Source organism: Chiloscyllium punctatum, chromosome 15 (assembly GCF_047496795.1).
Source record: "Chiloscyllium punctatum isolate Juve2018m chromosome 15, sChiPun1.3, whole genome shotgun sequence".
NCBI lineage: Eukaryota > Metazoa > Chordata > Chondrichthyes > Orectolobiformes > Hemiscylliidae > Chiloscyllium > Chiloscyllium punctatum.
Window position 1 is genome coordinate 53415731 of NC_092753.1, and position 13285 is coordinate 53429015.

Below are 13285 nucleotides of genomic sequence, written 5' to 3' on the forward strand. Positions count from 1 at the left end.
GTGACTGTGTAGGTTTCCTCCCACAGTCCAAAGATATGCAGGTTGGGTGGATTGGCCATGCTAAATTGCCTATAGTGTCCAGGGATGTGCAAGCTAGGTGGATTAGCCATGGGAAATGCAGAGTTACAGGGAGAAGTATGGGGGTGGGTCTGGGTGGGGTGATCTCCGGAGAGGGCAATGTGGATTCAATGGGTTGAAGGGCTTACTTCCACACTGTAGGGATTTTATGACATGCACTGAAGCTCCATCACTTGCTGCTTATGCTGCTTGGCATACCAGTAACCTTGCTTTGGGGTTTCACCAGTTTGCCACCTCATTTTTAGATATGGCTGTTGCTGCCCCTGGCATGCCCTCCTACTCACTTCATTAAACCAGGTTAATCATCATGCTTGCATAATTGCAGTGTGGGGGAATATGCCAGACCTTGAGGTTGCTGGTTGTGTTGAAGTACAATTCTGCTGCTGCTGATGGCCCACAGGAGGACATGGACACAAAGTCTTGAGTTGTTAGAACCGGTCAAAGTCTGTTCCATTTAGCACAGATAGTGCCACACACGTGATCTAAGGTATGATAAATCTGAAGGCAGGATATCATCTCCGCAAGCACTATGCAGTGGTTACGCTTACTGATACTATCTGCAGTTGGTACATTGCTGAAGATGAGGTGAAGTATGTTTTTCCCTCTTGTTGGTTTTCTCACCATCTGCTATAGAACCAGTCGAGCAGCAATGTATTTTAGGTCCCAACCAGCCTTATCAGTAGTGCTGTTGTTGAGCCACTCTTGATGGAGGACATTGAAATCCCCCACTCAGATTACATTCTTGCCACCCTCAATGATTTCTCTTCGTGTTGTTCAACATGGAGAGACACAGGTCATCATCAGTTGAGGGACAAGATACTTAATAGACCTTAACTGGAATATTGGAACATTATAGAAAAGATGTGAGTTCATTAAAGACAGTGCAGAAGTGATTTAAAAGAATGATTCCAGGAATGAAAAGCTTCATTTATAAGGATAGATTGGAGAAGTTGGGACTGTTCTCCTTGGAGTGATGTCGCCTAAGAGGAAATTTGATTTGATAGAGGTTTTCAAAATTGTAAGTGGGCTGAATAGAATGGATAGGGAAAGGCTGTTTCCAGTCATAAAATAAAACAGATGAGAGGGCATAGATCTAAAATTGTGTAAATGAAGCAAGGATGATTCACAGCGCAAGCAGTTAGGGTTTAGAATGCTGTGCCTGAAATGTGGTGGAGAAAGGTACAATTAAGGCATTCAAGAGGGCATTGGATGATCATTTGGATAGAAATGGTGTGCAAGGATATGGGGGAAATGATAGGAGATTGGAACTAGGTAATAAAATTATATAGACAAGATAGGCAAAATGGTCTCTTGTGTTGTAACAATTGTGCCTCTGTAATTGTAGGCCAGAAAATTTGCATAGTTTAAGAAAATAGCAAAGGACGAGGAAACAAATAATCATAAGAAGCTGGAGTTTGAAAGAAAGCAATCAAGAAATATAAAATCAGATTGTAGAAGTGTCTCCAGATATATGAAAAGGAATTACTAGCTAAAATGAGCATTTATAACCTTTGATGAAACTAGGAAACTAATACAAAGCAGGAAACAAAAGAGGCTTTAAACAAGTAATTCAATCCATCTTCATAGGAGACACAAAGAGCGTCAATGGTTACAGGAAAGTGAAGTTAAGATATCAATCAGACTGCGACCTTATTGAAAGTAGATCAAGCTCAGTGGGCTGATTGAACGATTTGTTGTGTTCCTGCCACAAGGCTTCACATCTTGTATTTGGTAAGATTGTGTTTGGCAGCAAAGCATGTGATCCGTCCAGTTATGGCTTATCACTGTAGTGGCACATTACTGAGTTTAGTCTCATTGTAATCCCAGTCTCGCTAATTATGTAAATTATAAATACCTTTATGATGAAATATGAACATTTTCAACCATTGATGACTTTGATTGAAGAAACAATGTAATACATTGTTTAAACAATCAAATTAGGGAAAGATTATTTAGCATCCAAAAGTAGTCTGACAATTCACTCGCTTCAACACGATGGTGACACAAGCGAAATGCTGCTGACATCTTAAAGTAAGGAATTTTGATTTTCTCTGCTGAGATGTATCTGGATCTCATTATTGGCAGCATTTTGGTGTTTATGTAACACACATTTTTCGGAAGAAGGGAGGAGTAAACAAAGTGCTATTGCCACAGAAAAGTACAGGTCCTTCGCAAGCTCAGGAATGAGCGATTGAAAAGTTCGCTACCGGACACAAGCGGTCACAAGGGCCGAGGGAACTCGGTGCAAACCTCGCGATATTGGGAAGGGAAAGTTTATGGGGTGCGGGGGGCAGGGAGAGAGCTGGCTCTCGCGATACTGGCAGCGTCCTTTAACCAGGTCTCGAGCGCGCTGGTGCGGCCGGTTCTGCTGGTTGGTTGGGAGCTGTGTCACGTGGCCGGTCTGGGTTCCCGGCGGCCTCAGCGCGAATTGATGATAACGAGAGACGAAGGGACGAGGGAGAGAGTGCGACAGCGAACGGAGGATCGGCAAGAAGCGGCGCCGGTACCGAGTGCTCGGTTGGCTGGTTCTACGTACCCGGGTCTCCTACAGTTTGCTTCTCTCATAAGTGGCTAAACAAATCGGAAGACGATAAGAAAGATTTCCCACCGGGGATAGTTCCCAGTCCTCCTTTTATTTCCCCCCCTTTCAAGAGAGAGAACTTTTTTCTTTTCGTTTTTTTTCCCTCAGTCGGAAATTTTGTACTCATTTTTTAGTTATGAGTCATGTGGCCATCGGAAATGTACTGGATCTAGATCAGCAGGTGAGTGGATCTCCACTCCACTGACTTGTTTAATTGATTTATTTTTTTTGTTTGCTCTCTAATCGTAATGGATGTGTGTGTTTGGTGGGGGGGGGGGGGGGGGAGTGTGAAGATGTCGCTGCTGTTCCTTTAACCCCCTCCTTCCTTCTCTTTACCCCCCCGGGGAAGGGGGGGGGGGGGGTTGCGGGGGAACTCGCCCACAATGGCGGCTTTTGTCTCCCTCTAAGTCGCCGGGGCTGCAGCTGGTGGGGAGGAGTCTGGGTTTTTCTTTAAAGTTTTTTTTTGTCTTGAGGGGTTTTTTTTGTAGTGGGGGGAAAGGTGGAGGGTGATCCTAACTATAGGATCTCTTTCTCTTTCTCTTTCCCTCCCCCCATTTCGATGTCTTTAGTTCCTGTGGACGGCGGTGGTCCCAATGTGGCTGAAAATAACTGGCTCCACGTTCTTTGTCTACCTTCACCGCGGCGGGAACACAGGGGGAGGGGGGTATTTCTTCCTGCGCTCTCTTTTTTTTTTGTTTCGATAAACGGTTTTTTTTTCCTTGGTTTTATCCCGGCGGAGAGTTTGAGGTGGGGGTGGGTTTTTTTTTGTTTTAAATGTGCGCAGGGAAATCTAGCGAAATGTGTAATGGCGGCCTTGGTAGTAAAGTGATTAAGAATCTCCTGCCTTCTCTCTCTCTCTCTCTTACAACGGCGTTTACTCCTCTTCAAGTCCCATCGGTTGTCATTTAAAGCCTCTATCATGGCGTGATTTGCTCTCAACTTCGTCTCTACTTTTAACAAGCTCGAGTGTTGGTATTTTGAGCATGGAGTGGGGGCGGGGGAGGTGAAGCGTTGGCCTATTTGTATCATATATTCCCTTCGACTTTAATCGATGTGGAAAGTGTCTCTTTGGTTCGGCATTAGGCATCGAGAATTTCAAACTGACACCGCCATCGTTTTAATGGCACGTCGCTTGCATCGACAAATGTGGATGGTTGTATCCTCTTTTTTTTGAGATATTGTGATTAAACTTCTGATCCCAACCCGTAGTCCCGGTGTTGGTTTTCAATGCCTGACGACTCGGTCCTGCTCCTGTCCCGTCTCGACAAGTTTTTCAGACCTTAAAATGTGGGCATGATTTGGGCTTCCCTAACTCCTGAACTAGTTCACGTACAGACTTTGGGGGAATTTTTTTTTTTGCTTGTTGTTGAATACGACCGGAAGAGACTGGTACAGCCGTATGAAATGTTTTTACTTGCTCGGAGGACAGGTTACAGATGGAGAGTAGGCTGCTGGCCTCTCTTGTTTACTCGGCTTGTGTGCGCTAGGAAACTGCGCCATCATTGTGACTGGCGCAGCAGCTTTTTAAGGTGAAGGAGGCTTCAGATTAGGAACCGTTTCGGAACGGTCTTTCACCTCTTTTCTTTTTGAAGGTAACGGTGCTCAGTCCAGGCCATTGCAGAAGTCTTGAGTCCCGGGCGGACATAAGGGTGGGGGGGTGGGGGTTTAAATGTTAAAATCCCGGTGGTTAATTTCTCTGACGAAGACGGGCGTGTTAAAGTCTGACGGGGGTGACTGGAAAGGGTGGAGAAGGCTCGTCACAAAGGTTTTAAGTTTCCTGTAAGCGTAACGAACGTGCGGTGGTGCCATTTTCTACTGCCGTGTTGTGCGGTAATTTTTTTTCCCCCGGAAAAATAAAATTGGCACCAAGATGCGAAAAGTGCTTGCTCAGCAACGTGCGACCGCTTTACCGAACGAGATCGCTTCCCATCGAGGAATTTGGTGCAATCGTACGCTAGTGTCACCACTTAAAAGAAAATGGACGATCTTTTTATACCGAGCAGTTTCGGCACTTCGCAGTCATTATTATTTACGGCCTTGGGCCTGGGATTAGAAAAGGGAGGTCCGGGTGGGTGCAGCGCTGCGCGATTGCAAAATAATGTGTCTCTAGATTAAACCTTCCGTTTCGCAGTTAAATCAATGACAAATACTTAATCAACTACATTGGGGGTGGAGATATTCAACGTAAAATTGTGCAATGAATGCTCGAGTATAAGAAGGGCACATGTTCCATTCACTTGAATGTTAAGATAGTTGTCGGTCATTAGATTATTTTAATGGGTAATGTTTATTTGCCAAACACCTTTTTTTTGTCATGGACTTTTGCATTGCAAGTTCCCTTTGCCAAAACATCAAACGAGCGCTGCCCTCTACAGGGCATGTGGGTTTCTGTACAGGCCGGACAACTGCCTAATACAGGTACAAGGTACTGTTAATGAGCAAGTCTGAATCAGGAGATCGGTTTCGAAAACTACTTGTGGGTTTCATGTTCATTTAGGCAATAATTGAATTATTGAAGAATTGGATTGGTGTTTTAAGTCTTCAATAAATGAATGCATGAGGGCCTCTGCATTTGACTATTGCCAGTTACAGTAACACCATGAAATAATACCAGAATGGACATTCCAGCTTTTCCTAAAGACCTTCGTTTATATATTGGTAAACAAAGGTGGCCTTGTTGAATAGGTCCTATAGGGACAGGATATCCTGATCACCTTTATGATCTTAATGTAATTGTTATTCATGTAGCAATTCATCATTGACTTGATCGGAGGCAACTTAATGTACTTGATTTTCTTTTAAAAAAAGACTTCAGGAAAACTGGAAGCAATGTTCCTCCTCTAAGGAAATTATTCCTCTGAATTTGTGTAATGGCTTTATCTTGGTGCTGATTTTTAAAAAAGTACACTTTGCCTACAAGGCAATTTTACATAGAAGGAATGTAATGGCAAATTGCTTAAGGGTGGTTTGAGCAGATGATGCCTCAGGCCTAGTCGACCCATGCCATAAAGAGGGGGTGGAAATAAAGTCTGTGGAGCCTTGACTGGTCCAGTATTTGGAGCATTGTACAGAATGGCAATCAAAATAAGAAACCTAAAAGACCTCAGTGGTGAAGTATGAACCTAGTATTTCTTGTAAAAAGGGACAAGCCCTGAATTAGTTGACTGAAACAAGGTCCAAGAAGAGGTCCTGCAATAGGCAGAAGACTTTGTCTTGTTCTAGATGAATATTTGGCAACAGTGCTCAATACTGTAGCACTTTGTATGGAGAGATTTGGTCTGCAACCTTTTTTGTGACTTGATTTGGTTGTTTAAGATAACCACACTATATTATAAACTTCATGGTTATCTTGTATTTAATGGTCAGTTCCTTAAGGCAGACATGCCTGTGGTTTAAACCATGTGGCACAGTGGTGCATCTACCCAAGTAAAGAAGTATGGGTTAAAGTCCTACCTGGTCTAGAGGTGTGAAGAGCATTTTGGGGGAGTGGTTGGGGAGAGTTGTGTGGCAGGGGATGGGAACCAGAGGAGTATGGCAGTAGGGAGAGGTAGAAACAAAGGCAAATATGACTAAACAAGAACAGGCTGGGAAATGCTTCTGAAAAGAGGGGAGGTGGTCTGAAATGTTGAAGTACAATAGTTAAGATGAACTTTGGTTAGTGCTTGGAACAATGACTGACTACTTTGTATGTAAAGACTTGACAGAAAGAGGGTTAGGAGTAGCAGTTGAATGTTCAGATATCAGGTGTGATGGAAAATGTAAAGGGGTGAGAGTAGGAGTATTTCACAGTTGTATGCAGAGAGGATACATCAGAGGACACTCAGTGAGGCAATATGAAAATTCAGGAATAGGAATGGTGAAATTGAGGGTATACTACAGGCCTCCCAACAGCCAGCAGGGGATAGAGAATATGTAAACCGATTTTGGCAAGATGTAAAGACAGGTTGTTTTGCAGAGTGATTTTAACTTCCCCCTATGTTGACTGGGCCTCACTTCATGCTAGAGGCTTGGATGGGCAAAATTTGTAAGGACCATTTCAGGAGGGTTTGTTTACACAGTACAAAAGCAATCCAACCAGGAATTGGGTTACACTGGACCTGGTTGTGGGAAATGAGCCCAGCCAGATGAGTGACGTTTCATTGGGGAATTTCAGGCGTAGTGACCATAATACTGAGTTTTAAGATACTCATGGGTAGAGTTAACAGCAGGTGAACTACAAGAATATTGGGCAGGGACTGGAGAATAGAGGCAGTTGTTTGAGGCAGAAATCCTTATCTGACATGTGGGAGTATTTCAAGTGGCAGTTAAGAGTTCAAGGAATGGCATGTTCCAGTGAGAATGAAGGTTAGGTGATCAGAGATGGTATGACCTTTTTTCTAAAAAAAAAAGAAAGCAGACATGAGATCTAGGAGGATGGGAACTGAGGAAGCCCTTTAAGTATATAAGGCGAGAACATAAACCAGAATTAGGCTCATTAAAAGTCATTGGCAAACATAATTAAGAATCCCAAGGCTTTTGATACATAAGGAAAAGGTTGGCCTACTCTAGGACAAAGGGAATTTGTAGAGCCAGAAGAGGTAGGTAAAGTCCTAAACAGACACCTCAGTATTTACAAAAGAGAAGGCATTGGTGGAGGGTGCCCTAAGGGAAGGGAGTGTTGTATTTCCAAGCCAAGTTGCTATTATAAATGAAGAGATGCTGAGTGCCTTAAAGTATTAAGGTAGATAAGTCCTCAGGTCCTGATGGGGTCTATCCCAGAATACTGAAGGAGGCAAAGAGCAAATTTCTGGAGTGTTGACAGATATCTTTGTATCTCTTTAGCTACAGGTGAGGTCCCAGAGTACTGGAGAACAGCTAATGTAGTACCATTGTTTAAGAAGGGTAGTGGGGTAATCTAGAAATGTCAGGCCTGTGTGCCTTGTCCGTACTGGAATAGCACAGCAGGTCAGCTGGCATCTGAGGAGCAGGAGAATCTGCATTTTGGGCATAAGTCCTGATGCCTGAAATGTAGATTCTCCTGCTCCTCGGATGCTGTGTGATGTGTTTTTCTTGCACCACATATGATTCTAATCTCCAGCATCTGCAGTCCTCTCTTTCTACCAGCCTTATGTCAGCGTAAGGGAAATTATTTGAAAGAGTCTCCAAGATCTATATGAATTTTTAGAAGCAAATGGACTAATTAGTAGGAGACAATATGGTTTTGTGCAGGGTTAGTTGTCTCACTAACTTGATCCTTTTTTTAGGTGACCTCTAAGCTCTGCAGTCCTGCTACACCATTGTAAATGATAGTGGGCAGTTGGGTAGCTCGTTGGAGGAGTGTTGTGAAAATATCCTCGTTGAAAAGGCTGGCATGTAGTCAGATGTCTTCCACTGTTTCGTCACTTGATGCTCCTTTGATACTGAACGTGTCTGTTGTTCTGCCCTTCTTGGACTGATGTAACTCTGATTATCTCCAAAAGAATGCTATGTTCTATGACATTTATCATGAATCCCCCACTACCGATCTCCAAGGTTTCACCACTTCCAATTGAATTGGACCAGCCGTATAAATACAGTAGTTATAAGAACAGGTTGACTTCTCCAAGCCTGTCTACCACCTATGGCACAGGTCAGGTGTGATGTCAACCCTTGGCTTCTACAACCTACATAGACACAGTAGAAACATTGGAGCACTGTCACATGCATGTTTCTGTACAGGGCACATGCTGTTCTGACTTGCAACTGTTATTGCAGGATCCAAATCCTGGGAATCCCTCCCTAACCATACTAAATGTAACTACAGTATATGTAATGTAGTGTTTTTAAGGCTAGTCTATGTCCACATGATTGGAAAACAAATCAGCTAATTTTGCGAATTGAAAGATGTGGCTGGATCTGAATCTTGCAATGCATTCTTGGCTGAAATCACTTACTGAAAATCTGACTGTACAGTTAATCCTTTCAACTTGTTTACTTTTATTTTGAATTTTTCAGCTTGCTGGCCTAGACTTGACATCGTCAGCAGGTGATGCTCAGAGTGCTGGTGGGGCAGGCAGTAAGTACCACTTTTGCACATTTTGTATAGAGTACAGTTATTTGTTACTAAACATTAATCTGGCAGAATGACTTATCCACCATGCGAACAGGCTTAAACCTAGGGCATTGTATCTGCCTTTTGTACTGAATTAGAATATTATGTTTTCAATTTCATGAATTACTCAAATGTTGAACCTGACTGAAGCTAATGAATTGAGGTGTTTGCTACAAAGCAAAACTATCTTGTTCCCTTACTTTTAGCTTACTAGGTGTAGACCAAAGGACAAAAAGAATATGATATTGATCTCGCATGCTTTAAATTGAAATTTGTAAATAAGCTGATTGTTTTAGGTTGCCTTGTACCACGGAGTCTAAAAATAGAAACATTTAACAAAGTGAAATAAATTTCTAGGATTTGTAGATCTTTTAAAACAAAGAATATGGGACCTGAAGCAGCTGCATCTCTGTATTTAGACACTTTTAACCAATATCTGAACTTAAGAAATGGCATTTTTAAATTAGAAAAGTTATGTTGACCCCTTAAAACTGTGGGGGAGAAAACAAACCTGTTGGCCTGTCAGTTTGTGATGTGAGAAATTTGAATCTAATTGTGGTGAATGCCTTTGACTGCTGTCTGTTTCAGACCCCAAAGTAATAGAATGGTAAGTTAGGATATGTGCAGATAAAATAAACATTGATTTTAGCTTGCTGAGGCAAGTAATCCTTGAATTTGTTCTTCCTGCAAGCAGAATAGAATTGCACAAAGCTTGCATCTTTACAGATGTTGGAATATGCCTCAGTGTTTGTCTATCAATTTGCCTGATGTGGGGAAGTCTTGTACATTCTGAAATCTGATTCCTTTTGGGTCATAGGACCACTGGAGCTGTGAAGGAGCTTGTTGCCCAAATGCTAATTTTTTCCACTTGTGGCATCATGTATACAAATTTTTGAACTAACAAAAAAACAACAAAAACAAGAAAGGAATATCCATTTCTAGGAAACTGGGAATGGGGAAAGCTGTTTTCAGTTCCAGAACCCTGTTTGAACCCCATCTTGAGTCTATAGGAATGTAGAACTTGGAAGCATAAGTTTTCCAGTTGGCCCTTCTAGATTGTTTAATATTGAATAAAATCATGGCTGATCTGATTGCAGTATTTGTCAGTTTCCCATCTACCCCCAGACTGCATTCAGTTTAGATTCTCTTGCGAAGAGATCTCTGCCATCAGGCATTAAAAATTAGCAGCAAGGAAACTAGCCTTTGAGTAAAGGTGTATAAATTGAAGTCTGACTTTCTTAAACACTATGCCCTGTTAATTTGTATCTGTTACATGCCATTTCACCCAGTTTGAATGAGATCCATAATTGTAACATGGGCAAATGCATTGTTCTGCAACAGGCCTCCTTCACTGTTTATAAAACTGAGGGCTGTTGTCATAACAGTATACTGGTATCAGACTGTCAAGTTAAAAATATCATGTCGCAACACAAAATTATAGTTCAACAGGATTATTTTGGGGACACTAGTTTTTGAAGTGCTGCTGCTTCATGAAGTGGTTGTGATTTTTAAACTGTCCACTCCAGTCCCTTTTTTAAATTAGTTAAGTTAGTTATGAATTTCCTTCAGTGAAATATCTTACACTTACTTCAAACCTTGAACACCCACCTAATTTCACTTGTATTGTTTGAGTGACAATTATTCAAACGATCAAATATGGTATTTCTAGCCTTCTCTTTTTGGATGACATACTGATGTGGAAGGTGTGCACATGCTATGCAAATTTCACTTAAGCTACTGTTTTTTAAAAAAAATTGAGGTTGTTTACTCCTATTGCTAACTTGGGATATATTTAATTACATTAATAATTTTTTTAAAAATCCAGGCTTCCCCACTTTTAATGTCCACTGGAATTTTTATCCTCTCAGCTGATGGAATAGGAAAAATTGGCTAGAAAGTAAGCCTTTAGGTGTGATGCTTATGATTTCTAGAGGGCCAACTGCTTTTAAATGGGTGTGACATTTAAAATTTAAGATTTGTCAAATGGTTTAAATTTAAGTGGCCATTTTTAACTTGGAGAAATAGACTTAACAGTTCTACTTTCTTTGTAGAAGGACGTTATATTCCTCCTCACCTAAGAAATAAAGAGGCATCCAAGAATGGTAAGTCAATATAACAAGTACCTCCTTTTAAATGAGTGAATTGTATTGAGTTTGCATTCTATGTCCTAATGGAAATTTGATTCCAGAAAGTGGGAAGGCTGCTATTGGAAATTGTATGCATGTGTTTGGGAGTATGGATTACAAAATCTGTATCCTTGGTCTAAATGCTCAATTTTGCCTTTGACTGCATGGTACTTCCTATATTACTGATGCTTTTCTTTGATTCCCTCATTTTGTTTTTCACTGCTGTAAGAAAAGTTAATAAAGTGAAGGTGCCAGTTTTTTTTACATAATCTGAGCTAATCTAGCATTTTTTTTTAGAATGAACATTTGTGTACTCATCTGCATGCTATGTCAGTACTAAAATTAACTTTTTTCAACTGTGGTGGTTGTTTTCTATTATGGCATCTCTTCAAAGCTTGTCTCAGATTCTAGCTGATAGATGAAATTGACCAGAAATAGGGCTGATTGTGGATTAGGTCTGGAGGCTTCCTTCCCTAAATGAGAATTAATAATCTGGTATGATCATGACCTTTTCAGGTTAAACTACTGAATCTTCTCCAAATTGAAATAGAATTGGGGTGACACTGGCTCAGTGGTTAGCACTGCCACCTCAGCGCCAGGGTCCCAGGTTCAATTCCAGTCTCATGTGACTGTGTGGAGTTTGCACATATTCCCTGTATCTGTGTGGGTTTCCTTTGGATGCTCTGATTTCCTCCCACAGTCTGCAGATATGCAGGTCAGGTGAATTGGCCATAGTAAATTGCCCATAGTGTTAGGTACATCATTCAGAGGGAAATGGGTCTGGGCGAGAGGCTCTTGGGAAGGTCTGCGTGAAGGGCCTGTTCCCACACTGTAGGGAATCTAATTAATCAGAATTTTTGAACTGACAAATAAGCACATCCATGCTTGGCTGCAGGATCTTGTGATTATTACTAGGTGTCAACAATCTCCTCTATCATCGATAGAATTGTCTTAAGTTTGCTTCTACTGTTTAGGCTCCAGAAAAGACATTGTAGTATGTCAACTTGAGAAGTTCTTTAATCAGCTGAGAAGCTTCATTTAAAATGAAACATATCAATGCAGTTGAGAGCATTGTTTTATTACTGTTTGATTGTCCAATGATTTGGCAGAAGAGCATGTTTCGTGCATGTTAAGCTGTTGCAGGTGTCTTATTACAGCTAGTTGCTTTCAACAGATCTTGGTTACTGTTGGCTGCTTTTGCCATGTTGCACAAGGGTATACGTTGTAATTTGTTTATGCAAAGTTCAGATGTAGTGTTCTCAGCTGTTTAGCTGCTGGAAGCCAAAAAAGAGATGACAAGTCTTGAGGTTGATCGCCATTGCTTTTTTAATGTGCATAGTAAAAATGTCTTGAAACTATTTTCTCCTCTGTCTGAAGTCTGCAAGTAAAGCAATTTTAGAACTTGTTAATACAATCTCACCTAGGCCTGGAATTTCCTGCAAGTGTCTAGCAGCACTCCATAATCTTCAAAGCGTCAAGGTTCATTGCTGCTTAAGTTTAAGAACTGCTCCATCACTGCGTTAAAACATGTATCAGTAGTTCTTATTGTCATTGTTAATTTGTAATTACCTCAGCTAGTTTAACATTTGCAGCAATGTTAAAAACCTGCTGTGCTTTGGAATATGAATGTCCAAGGCTGAGTGTTAGACTTTTGTAGTTTTTTTTTCCCCTCATTTTTCCAAAGGGAAACATTGTTTGAATTCCATCTGTAAAGGTGGGTGGGTGAAGTTTGAGTCAGTAGCTGAAGTACATTTGCACAGAAATGGTGTTGAATGGTATCTCTTTTGTCAAATTACTTGCTCCTAACAAATTGTACAAGGCAAATGTATTTACTTTTCAGTAGGAATATCATGGGACTATGTTCATACTGCACTAAAATATACTGGAGCTACATACTGTTAATTGCAGTTTTGAAGTTTTGTCTGCACAAGGTGGCACTGGTGCCACATATAAATGGTACTGATTTTCAGTTCAGCATTTGGGTAAGTATCAAGAAGTGATAGTATCAATACTATAACCACGTGTTAACTGTAGTTGGCTTCTCCTTTGTAAAGAAAAGACAGCAACTTGCAAGGAGAATCTAATGAAGTAACTTACATTTAAATGTTGTAGATCTTGTAAAGTTGGTCTTGGGTATATCCAAGAGTCTTAATCAATATACTGTTCAAGTCTGAACTTGAATGAGTCAGTGTGAGTGTGATGGATATCGTAAACTGTAATCCATGGACTTTAAGCAATATTGTTACACTGGTGTTTTAGAGCTGAAGGGATAACTAATTATTGATTCTCCACCCCAAGCTCTGAACAAAGTTAGCAGCTAAAGATGGGAAAATATGACCTTTTGTTTAAAGGGCAGAAAATTGGCTTAATATGTACTAGTTCTTTAATGGCAAGTTTGATAACTAATTTATGGTATAGAAGCTTTGTTTA

General features: G+C 41.0%; 1 protein-coding gene across 4 annotated transcripts in view; it reads left to right on the forward strand.

Annotated features, from left to right (window-relative positions):
- Positions 1–2484: 2484 nt before the first annotated feature.
- The window catches only part of ddx3xa (DEAD-box helicase 3 X-linked a), a 44224-nt gene continuing 33423 nt past the window's right edge, over positions 2485–13285 (forward strand). For 2 of the 4 annotated variants that reach the window (XM_072585152.1, XM_072585151.1), the window contains exons 1-3: positions 2486–2840; positions 8633–8693; positions 10781–10831. In XM_072585152.1, coding sequence (XP_072441253.1) covers positions 2796–2840; positions 8633–8693; positions 10781–10831 — 157 coding nt within the window. In that variant the 5' untranslated portion in view covers positions 2486–2795. Of the gene's footprint in view, positions 2841–8632; positions 8694–10780; positions 10832–13285 lie in introns of all 4 variants that reach the window. The other 2 variants (XM_072585150.1, XM_072585153.1) reach the window with 2 other exon arrangements.